We start from the raw sequence: 20,887 nt of genomic DNA on the forward strand, positions 1-20,887 counted from the left end.
TTAGGTAGACAAGAGCATGTACTGTGATAGTAGTTTTATACACACCCATACCACATTCAAACCCATACCCTGTCACACACATATTTTAAGTTTTTTGGAGCCAGAGGGTATACTAAGCATGTGTGTCTTCCAGATCTAACAAAATTCTCATTAAAATAACATGGGAAGATAAACAAACTAAAACGAGAAACTCTACAAAGTACCAGGCTATAGGCTAGAAGCTTTGAAAAATTTTTTGAACTTATAAAACAGATGGGATCAGAATAATGACCGCACCAAAGAAAAAAATTACATTAAATATGGTAGCGGTGGTTATTGTCAAAGAAGGAGACATTCTTCCAAGTGGGATATAGGAACAATCAAAATTTAGAGTCAACAAATACAGCAAGTGGGGATGGGCCTAGGAGAAATCATAAGGCAAATTATTTCAAGGTCTGCTTTAGAAATCCTTGGCCAATAAGCTGCTTGCTCAATTCCTTTGGCCAATCTTACCATCTACATAGTAGAGACAATAGCGTGATCAGCGAAGTTCTCTAGTGCTGCTTTTTGAACAAAGTAATTCTTCTGTCCCACCCACATACAAAGAGTCTGTAGTCAGTTTCTTGGGAAACAGATTTACAACTTCAGAGGATGAAACCCATACTGGTTATCCATACTAATCATTCATTCTAAAACTTGAACAAGCAGCCAAGAGTCATAAAATATTTGAGGAAAACCAATTACATCAAATAGAAGATAACAGCATCCCCGTGGCAATATTGTAGTCACAAAGTAGCCACAAACTGAAAGGCAGTTTGGGGAATATAATTAATAATGTTGTAAAGATTTTGTAAGGTATCCAGTGGACACGTGTGTTATCAGGGAGACCACTTCATGGGCTGTGTAGATGCCTGACCACTGCACTGGACACGTGAAGCCGAAGCTGAACAATAATGAATGTCAACTATAATTTTATATATATATATATATATATATATATGTATGTATATCTATATCTATATCTATATCTATATCTATATCTATATCTATATCTATATCTATATGTGTATGTATATATAGATATGTAATAAAATATGAGATAATCTTTAAGTCTCAAAGCACTTAGTAAGGATATTAAGGAATTTCCAGGCCAAGTCCAGGGGAAATTGAGAATCCAAAGAGATAGGCTAAACACTTAAGCTGCCTTTGTCTTGAGGTCACTTGTTAGTTCAGACAATTTGAACTTAGATCTTGACAGCCTATTGGGCCTACCCAAAATGGAGAGTCTAATATGGTGCCCTCCCCACATTAAGCTGGAAAGGATTATTCCTTTCAGGTTAAGGGTTGAACCAGAAGTTACCAAAAAAAAAAAGCAGTCAAAATTCTTCCCTCAAAAAAAATCTCCAGGTCTAGGGAGTTTTAGGCTCAATTCCTATCTTATATAAACTCTCAGAGAATAGAAAAGAGGAAACACTAACCAACTCGTTTTATGTAGTGTGTGTTGTCTTGACACACTTTCGTGACACAAAACTACTATACAAAATCAATTCTCTATATACATATACATTATACATATGTTGAAACCCATAGACTAAAACACAAAGAGTGAACCCTAATGTAAATGTGTCACCACTGGTGCCTCATTTATAACAAATATACCGCACTGATAATATAAGACTTTGTAGTAGGGAAAAGTATGCTTGAATGTACTTGTGAAAGGGCATATGGAAACTCTCAGTACTTTCTGCTCAATTTATCTGTAAATGCAAGACTGCTCTAAAAAAATCTATTCAGTTAAAAAATACAAAGAAACAAAAAACTAAGAAAAGACATGGAACTGATGAAAATAAAAGTCATGATATTGTTTCCATGAGTGGGGAGAAAAGCAGTTGTGATTATTTTACTTGGGCGCCTCTGGCACGCTGGTGCTGTTCAGTTTTGTTTGCCTGGTAAAATTGTACATGCAGGTTTTATTTCTTTGTTCCTGTTTATATACTGTGTTCACAATTTAAAAAATGTAGGAAGGAGAGAAAGGAAGGAAACAAGCCAAAGGTGGGTAGAAATCAAAGATAAACGTTTATCTTATAGAAATTTATGATTCCATAATGGAGAAATTTAATTCAAAGATTAAATAGATAAAACTGCATATCATTCTGTGATCAAGAAGATAAAGTCAAATATATATTCCAAAATATAGAGGAAAGACAAAAAGAGATTGAAAATATTAAAGGGAAGTTAAGAAACATGACTAATGATGGAGAGTTTTGATTGTATATAATAGAGACTTAGAAAGTCACAAAGGTGGGAACTTAAACAAATAAAAGAAGGAAATTTCCTTGTGGTGAAGAAAGCCTAGATTATTAAAATTGAAAGGATGCATTTTGTGTCAAGCAAAGTGAATGACAACCAACAATTTTCTCACATCTAAAATTTTTTTATTTTAGTTTGTGGGCAAAAGGGAGGCATTTTCAAACATATCAGGATTCACAGTTTATGCTTCATCTATCCTATCTTAATTGGTATTCTACAAAAACTGAAAAAGAAATCCAAAATACAAGATGGGATAGGATTAAGTAAAGTGTATTAAAAGAAGAGAGTAAAAACTCAGATAAATCTACATAACTGATTATTTGTAAAGTTTAATGCTATTAAGAATATCTATAAAAGGAGGGGCTTAATGTTTAAAAAGTTTTTAAAATGTAAACTACAGATTACTTCAAGTAAACAATAGACAGAGAGTATAAAACTTATTAATAACCACTATAAGATAATTTAAAAGTATTGCTCCAATGAAAAACATGAAACAAATAAAAAACAGAATCATAACTAGAACACTGAAAATAGCTGTAATAGGTCCAAGTATGTCTGTAATCATGGGAAATGTCAGTTAGGAAGTTTTATAGTTTGACTACTAAGAGATTCATACATTAAGATTACCTAAAAAGATTGACAGGAAAGAGGAGCCAAAACAGCAATATTCTACAATGCAAGTAGAATTGAAGTTGAAGATAGTTAAATGGGGTAAGAGAAGAACATTCTGTACTGATACTAGTTTTAACCCACCAAAAAAACAATAGCCCATTTATAGCGGACTTATACATCAATACGCATCAAAACAGAAACTGTTAGTAATAAGAGGAGAAATTGAACACATCTCGTCAGGAACTGAGATATCAAGTAGAGAGTAAGCAACCAACCTATAATTAAGAGAATTTGAATATCAAAATCACTGAACTTTTAAAATGTGACATATACATCCTTGTATCCTGCCCACAGACGATGTCTTCCATGTCATTTCAATTTTCAAATTTGTTGATAAGAAAGTGTATGTGGACTTTATTTCTAATTTTAATTTTGTTCTGTATTTAGTTTCTCTTTTGTAGTCTTTGTATTAGTTGGTTTTGTTTTCTCTTTGTTGTTTAATCAGACTTACTTAAGATTTGTCTATTTTATTAATTTTATTTTTAACTTGAGCTTTTGGTTTCATTGATCGAATCTTTAATGTCTTCTCTGTCATTAATTTCTGCTTTTAATTTGATCAATTTTGTACTCTCACTTATGATTTATTTTGGCTTTTTTTGGCTTAGTGTCATGAGTTGAGTCCTTAGTTTATTTTCAATCTTTTGTGTTTTCTAATGTTTGCATATAAAGAAATAAATTTACTTTGAAAATGGTGTCAGCCACATTTTGTAGGTTTTAATCTGAAATATTTAATTTTTGTTCATTTAAAAATAATCTGCAGTATCAGTTTGATTTGTTCTTTAGCTGAAGAGTTATTTTGAAGTGTGTTTTTAAATTTTCAAGTGTTCAAAATACAGATCATGACTTCCTGCAGTCTCTACTCAGCTCTTTCCTGGTGGAATCTGGCCTTACCTTAAACCAAGAAAGGGTTGGACCCTTTCTAGAGAGCCTCCACTGGGTGAAGCATGAAACCGTTAAATAAATCAACATTTAGTTTTGTTTCTAATAATTAAGATGTTTTCCTAATTGCCTTTTATTTCCTTTAGTCTTACTGCTCCGATCCAAACCTCGTGTTAGATTTGAAGAACCTCATCGTGCTTTTTGCTGATACACTTCAGGTTTGTGACTTCTGTTTACATATACGGATCTAGATGAGTATTTCATCTGCTCCAAATCTTTTCCTTGTCTGCCTAAGCTTGAATAAGTACCTTTTGATTTTTAGTTGTGGTTCTTCATTTCCTAGAGCGATATCTTTTTATCTCTTTAAAGCATTTCCTGATCATCACCTTGACTATTTGTTCTCATAAATAGTTCCCATGCCCCCTTTTCTCCTTAGAGTCAATCAGTTGATTGAACCAGTTACTACTTTAGTTTTTCAAAATGTCCTTAATTCAGATATAGTGCCTGAGTGACTTTAGAGTTTCTTAACTACCATCTTGAGTAATTATTGATTCAAACCACATGTTATATCAGTAGAATAACATTAGAACAGTGGGTGGGTTGGGTAGCATTTTCAGTTTCTCTCCCTACTGCTGATGGTTGCTAAACGTTAAGGTGGAGTTGTAGGAAGAGCTTAGTGACAGTATACCCTGTATATATTGATTTTAATTTTCATCTTTTAACTTTTTTTCTGACTCGCTTAAATATTTTGGCATGTATGGTTTTTACTCCTGAGAGATAAACATTCGATATTAGGTGGGAATGAAAGATTCGCCTATCATGGTTTCATTTAAATTGTTGGCTAAAGAACAAAAATATCTTTCAGTGCCTAGTCTCTCTGATGTTGCTTTAAAAAAACAATCACCTTCTAAAACAAAGCTGTTTTCTTATTTTGTATCAGGTTTATGGTTTTCCTGTAAATCAGCTTTTTGATATGCTATTGGAAATCAGAGATCAGTATAGTGAAACTCTGCTAAAGAAGTGGGCAGGTATTTTCAGGTGAGAAATTATCTATGGTCGTGTGTGTGTGTGTGTATGTGTGTGTGTGTGTGTGTGTGTGTGTGTGTGTGTACATTTGTTCAACATGTATTTATGCATATGGTTTTTCAGGTGTAATGAGCAGCAAGTATCTGTGGCTTATATTTTCTACCTATGATCTAGGTTATGATTGATAATTCAGGTAAATTGCAGTCATATCCGAAATAAAGTTCCAGTCTCAGTGTGTTAGTGTCAACCATGTAGGGATTCCCCAAATCCATTGCGACTTTTCTGTTTCTTTGAATAACTGTCAAATACCTTGGTTCACACCATCCGTATCATCTTGTGTATTCTTATTCAATATTTTGTTTTCTCTTTGAGGAACATGTCTAGTTTACGTCTTTTTAGCCCTTTTGAATTATTTAACTTCTTTGAAACCTTTTTGAAGACTCACTCATGTGATTTCTCATCTTCTTCCTCTCCACGCACAAAGAGGCCTATTGCAATCCAATATTTGAAGTATATTATTTAAATATTTATTGTAACATGCATACAACAATAAGAAAGTTACCTCCTTAGGCTGTTTTCCTGGCATGTACCCCATGTCAATTCACTTAAGTTTCTTATCCTTTGAACCTTTGCTCCTTTACTTAAAGTGATCTTCCTGCTTACTGCAAGACCCCTTCCCCAGATCCGCTTACCCTGTTTTCAAATTCTCACAGCTTTAAGATATTACATTGCCCCTAAATCTTACACTTCATAGTTTATGAAGATATCTCTGATAATCACATAGTGAAACTCATTTGTAAATTAATATAAACATTTGTATTTCTAAAAACCACATTTATCTAATGGTGCAATTATATTTAATGGAGGATTATCTCCATAAGAACCTTAAAAATTAATAACATGATCTATTCATGGTCTTAAGAGCATCTGACTTGATATCTTCAGTACATTTCTGTTTTGATTTTGGTAGTATAGTCTCTGCTATTATAGAACCCCCCAGCCTGTTAAGGAGTCAGAATTGATGGATGAAAAAAAATTCATCCCAAATATAGAGCCGTATACGAAGTAAACATGTTTGGATTTATTATATAATAGAAGTTACTTTTCTTCATCTGCCTATTTTGAAAGTTGAACTAGAAGATCTAGTATGAGGTTAAAGAACATAAATATATCTTATTTAAAAACAAACAGACAAATATAACCTCTGCCTTTTCCAGAGCACACATTCTTTTATAATTCACTTCTTACTTGCCTTAGGGCTTCAACATGTTGCCTTAAAATTTTCTGTATCATTAAATACTGTGGGGTCATGTTTATAATTGTGTTCCATTTGTTTCGGAATGTAGCTTTCTTTCTGTCTTCTTTTAAAGATGTCCTTACTGGAAACCAAATATCTATATTATAGAAGGAATAGAATAGGAACTGGAAAACAGTTATTTTGGGTTGTGGTATATGTATAACCAGTGGAGTTCAACTGAAAATTACTCTTGATCACTAATGATTCACCCTCTCTCCCTTCTTTATTTTCTTTATAGAAACATACTCGATTCTGACAACTATAGTCCTATACCAGTAACAAGTGAAGAGATGTATAAAAAGGTGGTAGGACAATTCCCATTCCAAGATACAGAGCTGGAAAAGGTAAGGATACTTTACCATAAACTTCTCTCGTTTGGCATCCTCTACAAGCTTTCGTTGCATCAGTCTCATTCAAGGCATTCCCTTTAACTCAGTGGGTGAGAACTCTAGAACACCTTCAGGATGCTTTTCGGGCTTTGAAGAATGGAAGTTCCTGTTTTAGGAATCAGTAGATGGCTTTGGGGTCCTGTCACTGGAAGTATTTGGGGGATTGCTGGGAGTGTTCCAATTTGGTTTACTTGCTTTTATTATATACTTAGGACATTTTCGCCACAAAATATATAGTAAATATTTCCCTATGTGCTATAATTCCATTGGTTTTGAAAAAATGCGTTGAGTCATGTATGTCATGTATGTACTACCACAATAATAGCCCAGAATAGTTCATCATCCCCAAAAGTTCTTCATGCTCCCCCGTTTAATCAGTCCCTCCCCTCAGCCCCAATCTTTGGCAACCACCAATCTGATTGCTATCCATCTACCTTTGGCTTTTCTAGCATGCCACATAAATGCAATCATACAGTATATGACTTTTTGAGATTGACTTCTTTCACTCAGCATTGTAATGCTTTTGAGAATCATCCAAGTTGTTGCATGTTATCAATAGTTCATTCCTTTTTTACTGCTAAATATGTACCATGGTTGATTCATCCCTTCATGTTTTGGAGAACATTTGAATTATTTATTTAAATTAGTGTCTTATTGTTTTTAGTATCAGGAAACTTATGGAAATACTTTCGTAAATTGAGGTTATTAAGCTGACAGTTCACAATGTGGAATAAAATTCTTTTTGCATTTTAGCTAATTTATAAGTATCTTCAATGTATATTTCTTTGTGACTTGCTTTCATTAATTCTTGCATTTACAGCAACCATTTCCAAAAAAGTTTCCCTTCTCTGAATTTGTGCCAAAAGTTTACAACCAAATTAAAGAATTTATCTACGCCTGTCTGAAGTTTTCAGAAGATCTTCATCTCAGGTATCGTAAGAAACAGTGGAAATGCAGCAAATACTGAGATTGTGACTGTACACATAAATATTCTGGAAAACGATTGATATTCCTTTCAGCTCTGATTTTGAAAGTCAGTATTAGCCCTTCACAGCATGGTACTGCTATGTTTATATAGTCATGGTGAAATGGAAAGTTGGAGACTTTTGGATAATTTGTTGTGTGTTTATATTACTTAGTTTATTCTCTACTATTCGCTTTATAGATTTGCATTTCAACACTCTATTAGTGAGAATTCACTAGAAAAGAGCAGTATAACACACTAGTTTTTACATTCCACTTGATGAAATTTTAAGGCCAGTAGGGGAGTAGCAGGTAAAATCCTTTGGAAATATTCCCTTTAAATATTCTCTGGATTTGTTTAAAGTATCTGTGTCTCCTTTAATTTATATTTAATTATTTAACTAACATAAATTGAGCATGTTTGTATACCACACACATCCTGCTTTTCGGGAATGCCAAAATGAAAAGACCCAGTTCTTTGCCCTTATATATTGTCAGTATCTTCTCAGTCTGATAGACATGAAAATAGACAGTTAAAGTATAGCAGGGTGGGTGTTGTAATATGGCTACTGTACTTTCAAAACTCCTAGAAGAACACTTAGTTCATCCTAAAGAATTTGAGGGAGAACAGCCATGATGATTGGCTTTCTAAAGGACCCTCCTCTCAGTGAATGATACTGCCATTTATCCCAATCAGAAACCCGAGAATCACTCTCAAATCCTATTTTCTATTAATAACTTTTTCTTAAAAACAAAGTTTCAGGCATTGGTCTAAATTCTTGTAAACACCTGACAAATATGTTATTACATCTGTAAAACTCAAAGAGGTACTTATCTGTGGGGTACTACAATGCATATTCCATTTTTACAGAGGAGGAAGTGGGGCAGAGAGTTAAGTAACTTTATCACGGTCACAGAGGGAACGTTTGAGCTGCATTCAAATCTGATGAGCACCAGCATGAATGAAACAGTCACTGCCATGTTGAGAATGCTCACTCTTTGGCAGCCCTTGTATTAGTATTTTACACGCATTATCTCAGGTAGTTGTCATAATAATTTCTCTGAAAGAAGCACTAACAAATGAGGGCAGTGCTTATTTGTAAATGAGCTTCCCTAAATCTAATTGATGGCCAAATTATATGGATTCTGTTTTTTTCTTTAAAGTTTTCTCTTCCCAGTGTGAATGCTTTGATTCACTGTAGACATATTTGACTTGGACTATTTAAATAGTCCCCTAGTTTTTCTTCTAGCTCTAACTTTACTTTCCCAGCCATCTATCATTTCTTTCTCCTCTTTTTGTTCTGTGTCCCCTAGAATAATTTTTCTAAAAACAAATCTTATCATTTAACTTTATTCTTCTCCCGTTTTCAGGGATTCCTCATGGCTCACAGGATACAGTTTCCCCTAGTCTGCCATATTTATCTGTCTGCTTCCTCTCCCACCCCTTGACCTAGTTCCCCCCATACCCGTTCTAGATTTATATGCCAGGTTATTACCCCTGTCACCCCACGCTTCAGTCAGACCAACCTACTTGCTGTTTTCTGATCACGACATGCTCTTTTATACCTCTGACTTTGCTCATGGCTTTCTCTCTACTTGAAATCACTTTTCGCTGTTAGTGCTCTTCACTAGCTTCTAACCATCCATCAAGATACTGTTTAAACATCACGTGCTGAATGAAGCCTTTTTTGACTACTTCCATTCCTTTCAGAGTTGATCTAATGACTCCTATGAATACTATTATCACAGCTTACCTTAAATCTCATTACTTTACTTGCATCTCTGTGTTTCTGTGTCCCAGATTGTAGGCTCCTTTGTTTATTGGCTTATTCACCATACATTATATGAGTAATCAATTGTTTGCCAGATGATTCTTGGTAGCAAGGACATTAAGATACTAAAAATCTGGTCCCTGTCTTCAAGGAGTACCTAGTCCCATTGAGGAGCTGAAGAATTGGTGCAAAGTGATGGAGATGTATAGGAACATCACAGGAACCAACTCTGAGACAAATGGAGGATGGTAGAAAAGGTCTCTTGAAGGGTAGAAACATTTTATGTTTTGCTCAACACCATATATTCTGCACTTAGTTCAGTAAATTAAAAAAAACAAAAAAGAAAAGAAAATAATGAATGAGTGAATTGAATGTATGGTAAGTCAGGCAACTGAAAATAAACACAATTGGAAAATAGTTTGAGTAACTTAGTTTGGTAGCTATTCTTACTAAATAAAAGATGAAATATGGGTTTGTACAATTCAGTTGTTTCTCTGAAAATGAGATTAATTTTATAGAAATAGTCTCTTGGAGTGAGATTATCTTTGGACGTTATAAACTAAAACATTTTTTAATTCCCAGGACAATCCCCCTTCTCCCTGCAAATGACCTAATATCAGAGAATGGTCTCTGGGTACTGTTAGGTATGTTACTGTATATAAATTATTACAAGTACCTTGCAGAATGACTTTCTCTATTATCTTTTGGAGGAAAGATAATAAGGTAAAGGGATAATGTGAGTAAATTGTTCAGAAGTCTTTTTCTTTCTTGAATATATTACTTCTTTGCCTGAAAACTCCCTTTGATATCTTTAACATTGACAATTTAAAATACGTATTCAATTTGGGGGGCTTTTCTGCCATTTTCTCCTTGGTTCCCATTTACCTTATTTCCTGAACTACATTTACCTTACAACCTGGAGTGACAGAGACCACTTTGACAATTGCAGCTATCATGGGGGAGAAGTAACAATATGGGATGTGAGACCTAATGTGTATAAGAAAATTAGGTCTCGTAAACGTAAGGCTTTCAAAACAAGAAAGACAGCTGTATTGAAATTTTTGTGACCCTTTAAGGATAATTAATCTTTTAAATAAAGCTTTCATTATTTTCCTGCAACGATTTTCTCTTTTACGTTACATAAAAAATTCTGAAATTCTGTTTTATTTATTTATTGTCTATTTGTGTGATTTCTCTGGGGATAACAATGTGCATCCTTAACTTATTTAACTTGAATAATATTATATCACTTTACATATAATTTAAGAATCTTTCAACAGTATAGTGTAATGTCTCTTCTCCCTTTTTTGATATTGTTGGCAGATGCTTCACTTACACACCTGTTTTTCAACCCTAAAACATATTATTGTTTGTGCTTTGAACATTTAATAGTATTTTAAAATTCAAAGAAAAATGTAGTTCTTTATATTTACCCAGATATTTGCCATTTTCAGGCCTTCTTGTTCTTTTCTGTCAATCTAAGTTACCCTTTGATATTATTTTCCTTCAGTATGAAGAATTTCTCGTAGCATTTCTTTTAATGTATGAGTATATCTGCTCGTGTAAGATTTTCCTTAGCTTTTGTTTGTCTAAAAATATTTTTTCACCTTTGTTTTCAAAACTATATTTTTCAAGATGTAGAATTCTAGGTTGACAGTCTTCCCTTTCCCCATACTTTAAAGATGCCATTCCATTATCTGCTTCCATTGTTTCTGAAGAAAATAAGCCATCATTCTTATTGTTGTTTCTCTGAATGTATGGTCTTTTGTCTCTGGTTGCCTTTAAGATTTTCTCTTTATCTTTGCAATTTACAGTTTGACTGTGATGTTCCTATGTGTTGTTTTATTTGCATGAGTTCTGCTTGGTGTGTGCTGAACTTATTTGATCTGTAGGTTGAAATCATTTATCAGGTTTGAAGATGATTTTGCTGGTATGTCTCCTTTCTCATTTTTCCTTCTTCTTCTGTGACTCCTAGCTGTTTGATAGATCATTCAGATTTCATCATTACTTGAATGAACTGAAGATGAGTCTCAGTTTTAATTAGTTTTAAATTACTTCTGATTTCAAATGCTACTGCAGAAGTCTTTTTGTTCGCAAGACCAACTCTGAAATTCCAAAACTCCTGACTAGGAGCTTATCTATGATTCTAACAAGATTTGAGCGGAGCTGGGTTTCAGCCTTAGGTAGTTTTTGTTCTTCTTCGGATTGAATTTCAGTAGAGTCCTGGAACCTAAACCTTTTGCAAAATTTGCAAGATTTCTTTGATTTCTAGCACTGCCCCCACCATTTCTTATTGAACAGAATTTTTATAGGGGGGCATTGTTGGATCACTATATTTATTTTTGTTCGTGAACTCTTCCAAGATCCAATTTGTAACATTAGCCCACACTGTTAAAGGTTTGGCTGATTTCTCCTCATCCCACTAACGCTTCTCAGCCTATGATTCTTTCATTCACTCATCCATGTGTAGCCAGATCAGGCAGTTGGCCTCAGATATGAAAGTGCTTGGTACTCTTTGCTCACCTCTCAAGGGCTTGTTCCAGTGTGCAGTTTAGTTCAATTACACATTACACTTCATTGATGTTTAAGGAAAATATAACTTTTAGCTTACACCTAGCTTTCTTATTGTTATGAAGGTAATATTAGGTTGGTGCAAAAGTAATTGTGGTTTTTGCAATTGCTTTTAGCCTTTTAAACCGCATTTGTTTTTGCATCAACCTAATAGCCGTCTTTTTTGATCTTTTGCATAGTATCTAAAAGTGGAACTTCTGCTAGGTCTTCTTAAAGCATAATAGAGCTATGTAATAAGCACAGGATACCATGACAGTGAATAACATCAGGGTTACCAGATTATTTTGGACACCTCTGCTAATCACTATTATAGCAACCTGTACTTATTCATAGTCATATTATAACTGATATGATGTAATTATGAGTTTAATACATGGAGGCAGGAACCATGACTATTTTGTACAACATTGTGATCTCATTATTCTACTAACAAATATTTATGGAATGAAGTATTTCAATTCAATAATAATTTTGGAAAGTGTGACAGTGGGCCAGAAGCTATCCATCAATTAAATATATCCTTATGTGGATCTTGTAAAAATATTTTTGTGTATTTTTTTTCCTCCTAACTGATTGTGGCCTTACATTTTGTAGTCTTATTTATTTCTAATATTTTCTATTTTCCACAAAGCATGATAACGTAGCTTGTTTATATATTTAGAATTTTAAGATTTTTAATTTGATTGCACTAAGCCTCTGATTTTCTTCTGTAGAAAAAGAAGTCAGTGAGATAAAATTTGTGATCATTGTCCACAAGCAATAAATTATTGACAAAGAACTGCTCACACAATCTTGATTTACAGTTTTTCTTGATGTGTATAAACAAGTATCATTACAATAGTAACCTTATAATTGAAGGAATGTTTATCTCAAGAGGATATTTTTTATAGAAAGCCATCTTGGGTGATGTTTTCGGGTGCTTACGAAGGTCTCAAATTTAGTCTTTTGGTAGCAAGATTGTTTTCTTTTTAAAAACTTTGCATATAAAAACAGCTTTGGGATAAAAATAGCTTTGGAAAAATAGCTTTATGTTTAGTTTCCTTTGCTGAATAGAAAATGTCTTTATTGATCACTTTTGGGGTAGTAAGTGGGATTGTAAAACATGCATTCAGAATTAAACTACTGGCTTGAAACATTTATCTTGGAATTAGAGCTAAATAGCATTATATGAAAGATAATAATATAGGACCAGAGATTCCCTTTTTTGGGGATCTTTGTCAGCTAATTGTGTAGGAAGTCTACAGAGAGACCAGGTTGGAAAATTTTAAGTATTAATCTATTAAGGAATGTGGAAGTATGGGAGAAGCAGTGGTTTTAATGAGGAATCATGCAGGGGAACTCTTTATCTACCATGAGAGACAGGACAACATAGTGTTTAAATACTGTGGGTTTTAGAGCTAGACTGCTTGTGTGAAAATCCTTTTTTTTTTTTGCTGTGTTCTACTCACTGTGTGATCTTGAGCAAGTTACTTAATTTCTCTGTGCCTTCATTTCCTCATCTGTTGAGATAATAATAAAACTACCTCATATGGTTATTGTGAAGGTTCAATGAATTTTAATTCATTAAAGTATTTAGAATAATTTCTGGCAAACAATAAATGTTATTTGCTGCTGCCGTGGTTGTTGTTGTTGTTACTACTAGTACTACTACTACTAATATTATTACTATCCTTTTTCCCCGAAAATAAGAACTAGCTGGACAATCAGCTCTAGTATGTCTTTTGGAGCAAAAATTAATATAAGACCCGGTCTTATATTATATTATATTATATTATATTATATTATATTATATTATATTATATAGACTGGGTCTTATATTATAGTAACACAAGACTGGGTCTTATATTATAGTAACATAAGACTGGGTCTTATATTAATTTTTGTTCCAAAAGACATACTAGAGCTGATTGTCCAGCGAGGTCTTATTTTCGGGGAAACACGGTACTACTACTACTACTACTACTATTTCCAGTACCACTGGCATCTTGTTTGTTGGCAGAATAATTCTGCTACCTGGTAAGACTGACTCTTGACACTTCTCTTTCAGCTCAACTGAAGTTGATGACATGATTCGTAAATCGACAAACTTGTTGCTAACCAGGACGCTGAGCAACTCTCTGCAGAACGTCATTAAAAGGAAGAACATTGGACTTACTGAGGTAAAGCTGCTCTCGACGGAGGCAGCCATGTCCGTGTGTCACAGATGTCCGAGCTCTGGGGGTTGTTTGTGAATTAATTACAACTTTCTGTATGGTTCATCATGTTCTTCCCTCATGTTCTTCCTAATGGTGAAAGTGAAAAATAAATGCCTTGTGATTTTCTTTGGCCACCTTGGAGAAATCCATTATTATTTTTTGAAAGTCACTTTTTCCCCCCCTCTCCCATGGTTTTCACTAGCTTAACCGGTTTTCCTTTCTGAAGCTATGGGGTTAAATTTGTATTATTTTCCATTGATTATATTTTAAAAATTGTTGGTTGGAGAATGTATTCAACATCAGGTTCCTATCCAAATGAGTGGCAGTTCAAATACAGCGTACAACATGAGATCATATTTTGCCGGCAAAAATCACTGATGCCACGGATATTGGCCCTCTGAGTCCTTGGTTAATGTTAGACTTAGATTTTTGTTTTTGAGATGCCTCATGTGTAGGAATGGAGAATTAATTACTCTTTATCAGCATGTCAGTCTGGGGATTTGGGATTAAGGAAACGTGAGAGAAAGGCAATTGTCACATTTCTGTGGCAGCTTATGCAGTCTCACAAAGGGAGGAGGGATATTGTACATATTAAGAACAGTATCTTGGCAAAATGAAGATTTTGAGAACAGTATCTTGGCAAAATGAAGATTTGGCGCATTGGCATGGAGTCCTAACATTTCAAAAGATGTGAAGTTTCCTTTCTCTTGGAACCCAGGATTTCATGGGAGCCCCAACCTGCCATTTTAGGGAAATTATAGTGCCAAAAGTGAGAGCTTGGAGGAATTTTTTTTTCACAGGAAAAGTGAAAGGCTGTTGGCCATCTGTTTTACCTGTGGAGGTAGAGTAGTTGGAAAGGCAGTTGCTCTAGGAAAAATTGGCATTTTCAGATATACACTGTCAAGTATTAGAGTGAAAGTCAGGAAATGGTTAATGATACTGACCCATACGTACAGACAGCTGGAGGCCAGGTGAACATTTACTTCTGATTTTGGAAAGATTGCTTTTTCCTCTGTGTTAATATTTAAAAATATTATAACGTGGACATTGGCAGTGACTGAATTCTACTTAAAACAAATTTTTTTTTTTTTGTACAATTGAATGTCACATTTGACATTATTTAGGACAGTTTCTTCATTTTGCAGACCTTCCTTTTTATTGTCATGTGTAGAAATATTAAGTGTTGCTTTTGTGTGTCTGAGAATAGGCTAACTTCATAATCAGGGAGGCTACACAAAAGGAAAGTTGGAGTGAATATTAGGAAGTCTCGCTTTTATTAGATTGTACTGTTCTACTTTTCTGAATCGCAAGTAGGACAGGAAGTTTGTTATTTATTTTGTAAACTATCTCTGCATTGTAACTCTTGATATAATTCTTCTATGCCATTGAATTTAGCAGTCAGTCTCTTAAAAAGCTATTTTAAACAAGTAGCATAGCAGGAACATGGTATGATAGAAAAACAGCTTTGGCCTCAGAAGACTCTTGAGTTTAGCTGTAGTTGTACCATTGATTTACTGTGACATCTTAAGAGAAAGACCTGACTTCTTATTTCTTTGGCTGTTCCTGATTCCACTGTCCTTTTCAAGGGCTCTGTACAGATCAGGTAATGATAGCAAGGAGCAGTAGGAGCTTATCAAAGAAGTGTGTCATCATTCTTTACAGTGTTTAAATGATTGCTAAATGTTATTCCTTAGTCTCTGGATCTCTTTAGGCAAATATATTTTCATTATCAATATCTTTGTATATGAAATACAGCTAGCAAAATTATAGAAATGAGACCTAAGTCCGGGTTGTTTTTATTTCCCCCAAACTTATTCACTTTCACTATATGTATTGCCTTCCATGTTGATTTAATTATTTCACCACTACAAAGACAGATACTTTTTACAGGAGGTCCATAGTAGCATGGAAATTATTGTTAGAGTTGGTTTTGTGACAGGGAACAGACATCCACTAAAACAATAGAAGTATTATAAGTACACAAAACTCAAGAATCCTATTTCAGGTTCTCAGACAATTCTTTTAAGACTTAAAAGTTCCAATAAGCTAATGTCTGTCTGTCTGTCTGTCTGTCTGTCTGTCTTTCTCTTTTTCAGGCTCTATGGTATCTCATCTCTCCTTTTGCTGTCTACACAGTCTATCCTTTTATCTTTTTCTATCTGTACACACCGTATTTCTTGCTTTCCTCATGGCTTCTTTGCTTCCCCATGTTGAACCAACTCAATATTACCTTTCAGTTCTAGCACCTACTGTAACTTGGAAGCCTTGCTCTCTCAGAGCAAGTGCACTTATCCCTAGTGCAATTAGCAGGTACAGCTGTTTTCCTAGGGCTGCTTCTTCCGGGTCTGTGGGAAGAAGGGCAGTGGTTAAGAGTATATGTTCTAAAACAGCGTGCCTGGATTCCAGTTCTGGCTTTCCTCTTAACAAACGTGTTCTTGAGCAAATTACTTGGCTTAATGTATAAAATGTGGACAGTAATAGCATGTATTTCACTGGACTGTTGTTAGAATTAAATTAATATATAAAGTGCTTAAAACTGTGCCTGATACATAGTAAATACTCAACACATATTGCCTGTTATTAAGAAAGAAGTCTGGGCAAGTAATGATTGTCAGGTCTAGTACAGAGATGTAGTTTTTCAGTTAAGAGAAGTCAGCGATTGGAACAAGATACCCTGTCACGATAAACATTTATTCAGCGCCTATTGTGTGACAGGCACTGATCTAATCCCTAAGGACAAATCAGTAGACAACAACAAGCACAACAACAAAAGAGATCTTGCTTACATTCTAGTAGCAAAAAACCCAGAAAATCCATCCATCCATCAATCAATCAATCAATCAATCAATCAATCAATCAATCATCTAGTATGATAAAAGATGGTGAATACTATGGAGGAAGAGAAAGAACCTGATTTAAGGAAATCAGGAGTCTGTGGAGATTCAAGGTTGATCTTATTAAAAAGAGCAATCTCTTGATGGTGAGTTGTCAGTGAACATGAAAGATCATTCTTGGCAGAAGTTAGAACTAGAGCAAAGGCCTGAAGGTAGTTAGGTTATTGGCAAGTGCAGGGATGATAAGGAAGGGTAGCCGGAGTGGGATAAGCAAAGGGAAGGGACGCAGAAGATTAGATCAGAGGTACCAGGGGTTCATCGTGGACCATTTTAGAGTGTTTGGCTTTTATTTTGAGTGAAATGGGGAGCCATGGCAGGATTTTGATTAATAACATGGTATGACGTATTTCAAAAGGATTGAATTGACTGTGGTATTGAGAACAAACTGTAGGGTGTAAACAGACCAGTTAGGAGGGCTATGACAATAATCTAGTGAGATTTGATAGAAGGTTTTGTTGTAGTCATGGAGATGAAGACAAGTTATCAGATTTGGAAAGTGGAGACAGCTTGCTTTGCTGATGACTGGTTGTAAAGGAAGTGAGAAGTGAGGAGTTGACGATAACTCCGAATATTTTTTGATTTGAGCAACTAGAAGCCTGCATATACCATGAACTAGGGTGACAAAAACTTCAGGTAGAGCTAAACTTGGGGTGGGGGAAGATTAGGAATTTGGTTTCGGGCATGTTAAATTTGTAGTGTTTATTAGACTACAGTTTGAGAAATTGAGTAAACAGTTGTATATATGAGTTTGGAGTTTGAGAAGGAGGTTTGGACTGGAGATAAAAATTTGGGAGCATAAAAATAATATTTATAACCACATGACTGGATAATATTGCTGAGGGAATTTGTAAAGATGGAGAAGAGAAGAGGATGAAGGGCTGACCCTTTGGGCACTCCAATATTAAGAAGTCAGGAGAAGAGAGGAACCCACAAAAGAGATTGGGAAGGAGCCACTAGGAAAGTAGGAAAAAACCAAACCAAAACAAAAACAGAAAGAGGAGAATATGGTGTCCTGGAAGCCAAGTGAAGAAAGTATAGCAAGAAGGAGGGAGGGGGTCAACTAGGACAGATACTACTGATAGATCAGCTAGGATGAAGATTAAGAATGACCATTGGACTTGGCAACTTGGAATAAGTAAACTTCGATAAAAGCATTTTTAATAGAATTATGATAAGGAAACTCTGATGGAGTTTGTAAAAGAGAATGGGTCCTGTATAGAAAAATTTCAAATCATTTATGTAGATATTACCCCCTCAAGGACGTGGTGCTTAGCTTTCCACCCCTTATGGGTAGGCTGTGCCTAGTTATTTGCTTCCTAAAAGTAGAGTATGGAAGGAGGGGAACAGTTACTTCACAGTAAAAAAACATGACAAACCCTACCTCAGCCAGGTGATCAAGGTTAACATTGTCAGTGACAAGTTGTGTTGATAGTGTGATGATATGATGTGATGAAAAGGCACTTCACCTCTGTGGTCTTCCTTCCAAAACCCATGACCTCATTCTAACCATGAGAAAAGCTTTAAACCCTAAACTGAAGGACATTCTGCAAAATACCTGACCAGTATTCAACTGTCAGGTCATCAAAAACAGGAAAGTCTGAGAAACTCTTACAGATCAGAGGAGCTAAGGCGACATGATAACTACTTGTAATGTGGGATCTTAGATGGGATCCTGAAAAAGGTAAAGAGCATTAGGGAAAAATGAGTGAAAGCTGAATCAAGTGTGTTGTTCAGTTAATTGCAATGTACCAATGTTGGTTCCTTAGTTGCTGCAAATGTACCACAGTGATGTAAGATGTAACAACAGGGGGAACTGGGTGTGGAGTATTTGGGACCTCTTTGCAACTATTTTGTGAATATAAAATCCTAAAATGAAGTATTTATTTAAATTAAAAAATTTAAAGAATGGAAGAGAGGAATTGGAGACAGCAAGTATAAGACGACTCTTTCAGAGAATTGTGGTAAAGAGGTAAGCAAGGCATGAGGTGGTAGCTAGTAGGGGAAGTGGGTTAAGCAAATGTTACATTTTATTTTTTAATAGGAGAAGTAACAGAATGCTGTTTCTGATGAGAATGATGCAACATAAAGCAAAAAGTTGATGATGTATGAGAAATGGGGAAGCCTCTAGAGTAATGTGCCTAAGTAGAATCTAGTGCACAATTAAAGGGATTGGCTTTAGGTAGTGTGAAGGTCACCTCTGGTAACAGATGAAAATCAGTATGGGGATGCAGATGGTGGTGGTTGGGTAAATGTGTTGGTGGCAGAATCCAAATGCTTAGTTTTCCCAGTGAAAGAAAGGTCTTCAGCTGGATGTAGAGATCAAGAGCAAATGTTGGGGTTGAAGGAGAGAGAAGGGACTTCTGGGTGTATGGAAAAGAGACTTGGTTTGTGCCTGATTTTGTGATGATTTTGCAGCATTGAGTGTCCACTCTGGCTAGTGGATGTGAATTAAAGTGAGACTGGCCAGCGTAGTTGTATATTTTCTTAAGCCATATTTAGTTGGAGCTATAATGACTAAGTCCATATCAATAATAGCTCTCAAGAATTTGGTATATATTATTCCTGATACTTTATTATTTATATTGCTATTTATATTTAATTATAATATATTTATTATTTCTTTGGTATGACATTGATGTTATTACCTCAATTTTAAGATGATGAAAGATAATATCTTTGCCTAAGCCCACACAACCAGTAAGTAGTTTGGAAATAAGATTTGAGATAAGTTTTGAAATACATTTTCTTTTAAAAATAAGATTTGAAAAATAAGTTTTAAAATATTATTTCTTTTGTCCTGAGCCTTTGCTCTTTCACTACACTAATTTTAAAAACACCAATATCATGGAGAGAAAGGAAATAAACTGCTAGTTTGTTAATCTCAGAGAATTAGTTAAGTTTGAAAGAAAGTTTTAAGATGAATCAAAGGGAACCCTACTTATTTGTGAAAAATGTATTGATAGAAAGGTTTAAGATATAAATTAGATTAAAAGAACTTGTTTATTACAAATGATAGATATATTATACCTTCACTTTATTTAAGTCACTATTCAAATGTCATTTCCTTAAGGAGGCGTTCCTTGACCATCTCGAAATAGTTCACTACAATGTCACTCCTTACTCTCACTCCTATTCTCAGTGCTTATTACCACCTGACATTATACTGTGTGTTTATATGTGCACGTGTTTACGTTAATGGTCATGAGGTTAGGGACTTTGTTTTATGTATAATTTGTATCCCAATTCCTTGGCATGTAGGACTTCTTAATTGATGAAAGAGAGAAGAAAGAAAGAAAAAAAGAAAGTAGGTAAGTAGGTTCTTTAGGGTAAAGTTAGAGAAGTTCAGAGTTCCTATTAGTGATATCATATTGAATATTTATATTTTTATGATTATAGTAGTGTCACAGGAGACCTGAATAAATCACCAATGCTTTGCATTTACCCTTTGTTTTTAATATATTAGATCGATCACCATAAGGTTATATCCTGTGTTATTTATCTCCCACGTACCATTTGTGTCTATCAGCTGTTGTCGACAGCAATGATATTGCTAATACTATGTTAAAACATTTTATACTTAAGTTTTGTCAAATGTAAGCTCTGTACTAGACCTTTGAATTTGGAACCTGTAGTTCCAAGTATTTTAGGTATTGGCCTTGGAGATTATATAAAATCAATAGTTGACGCACCTTTTTGTATCCTTGCTGGGGCGAAATGCAGATTAAAAATTCCTTGAAGTCCTAGGGATACCTTATTTCTGTAAATAAGAACCACTGCTGCTATTTAGTTCTTTATCTTCTTGCAAATCTAGCAGTTGAGAAGCACATTGGTGGTGTGGGGAGGAATGTGACTTGTCATTTACTGGCTTTGGGTTAGTTCTTTGGAGATTCAGTGTTCTAAACTCTGCTTTGGGAAGCAGGATGATATCAATTCTAATGTA

At 34.7% G+C, this 20,887-nt stretch overlaps 1 protein-coding gene across 3 annotated transcripts in view; it reads left to right on the plus strand.

Annotated features, from left to right (window-relative positions):
• The window catches only part of EXOC6B (exocyst complex component 6B), a 629,322-nt gene that overhangs the window by 344,446 nt on the left and 263,989 nt on the right, over positions 1-20,887 (plus strand). For all 3 annotated transcript variants that reach the window (XM_074332164.2, XM_074332163.2, XM_088796094.1), the window contains 5 exons: positions 3,987-4,058; positions 4,781-4,878; positions 6,402-6,507; positions 7,373-7,482; positions 13,906-14,017. In XM_074332164.2, coding sequence (XP_074188265.2) covers positions 3,987-4,058; positions 4,781-4,878; positions 6,402-6,507; positions 7,373-7,482; positions 13,906-14,017 — 498 coding nt within the window. The remainder of the gene's footprint in view (positions 1-3,986; positions 4,059-4,780; positions 4,879-6,401; positions 6,508-7,372; positions 7,483-13,905; positions 14,018-20,887) is intronic.

Source organism: Rhinolophus sinicus, chromosome 2 (genome assembly GCF_057876585.1).
Source record: "Rhinolophus sinicus isolate RSI-liver-muscle chromosome 2, RSI-T2T, whole genome shotgun sequence".
NCBI lineage: Eukaryota > Metazoa > Chordata > Mammalia > Chiroptera > Rhinolophidae > Rhinolophus > Rhinolophus sinicus.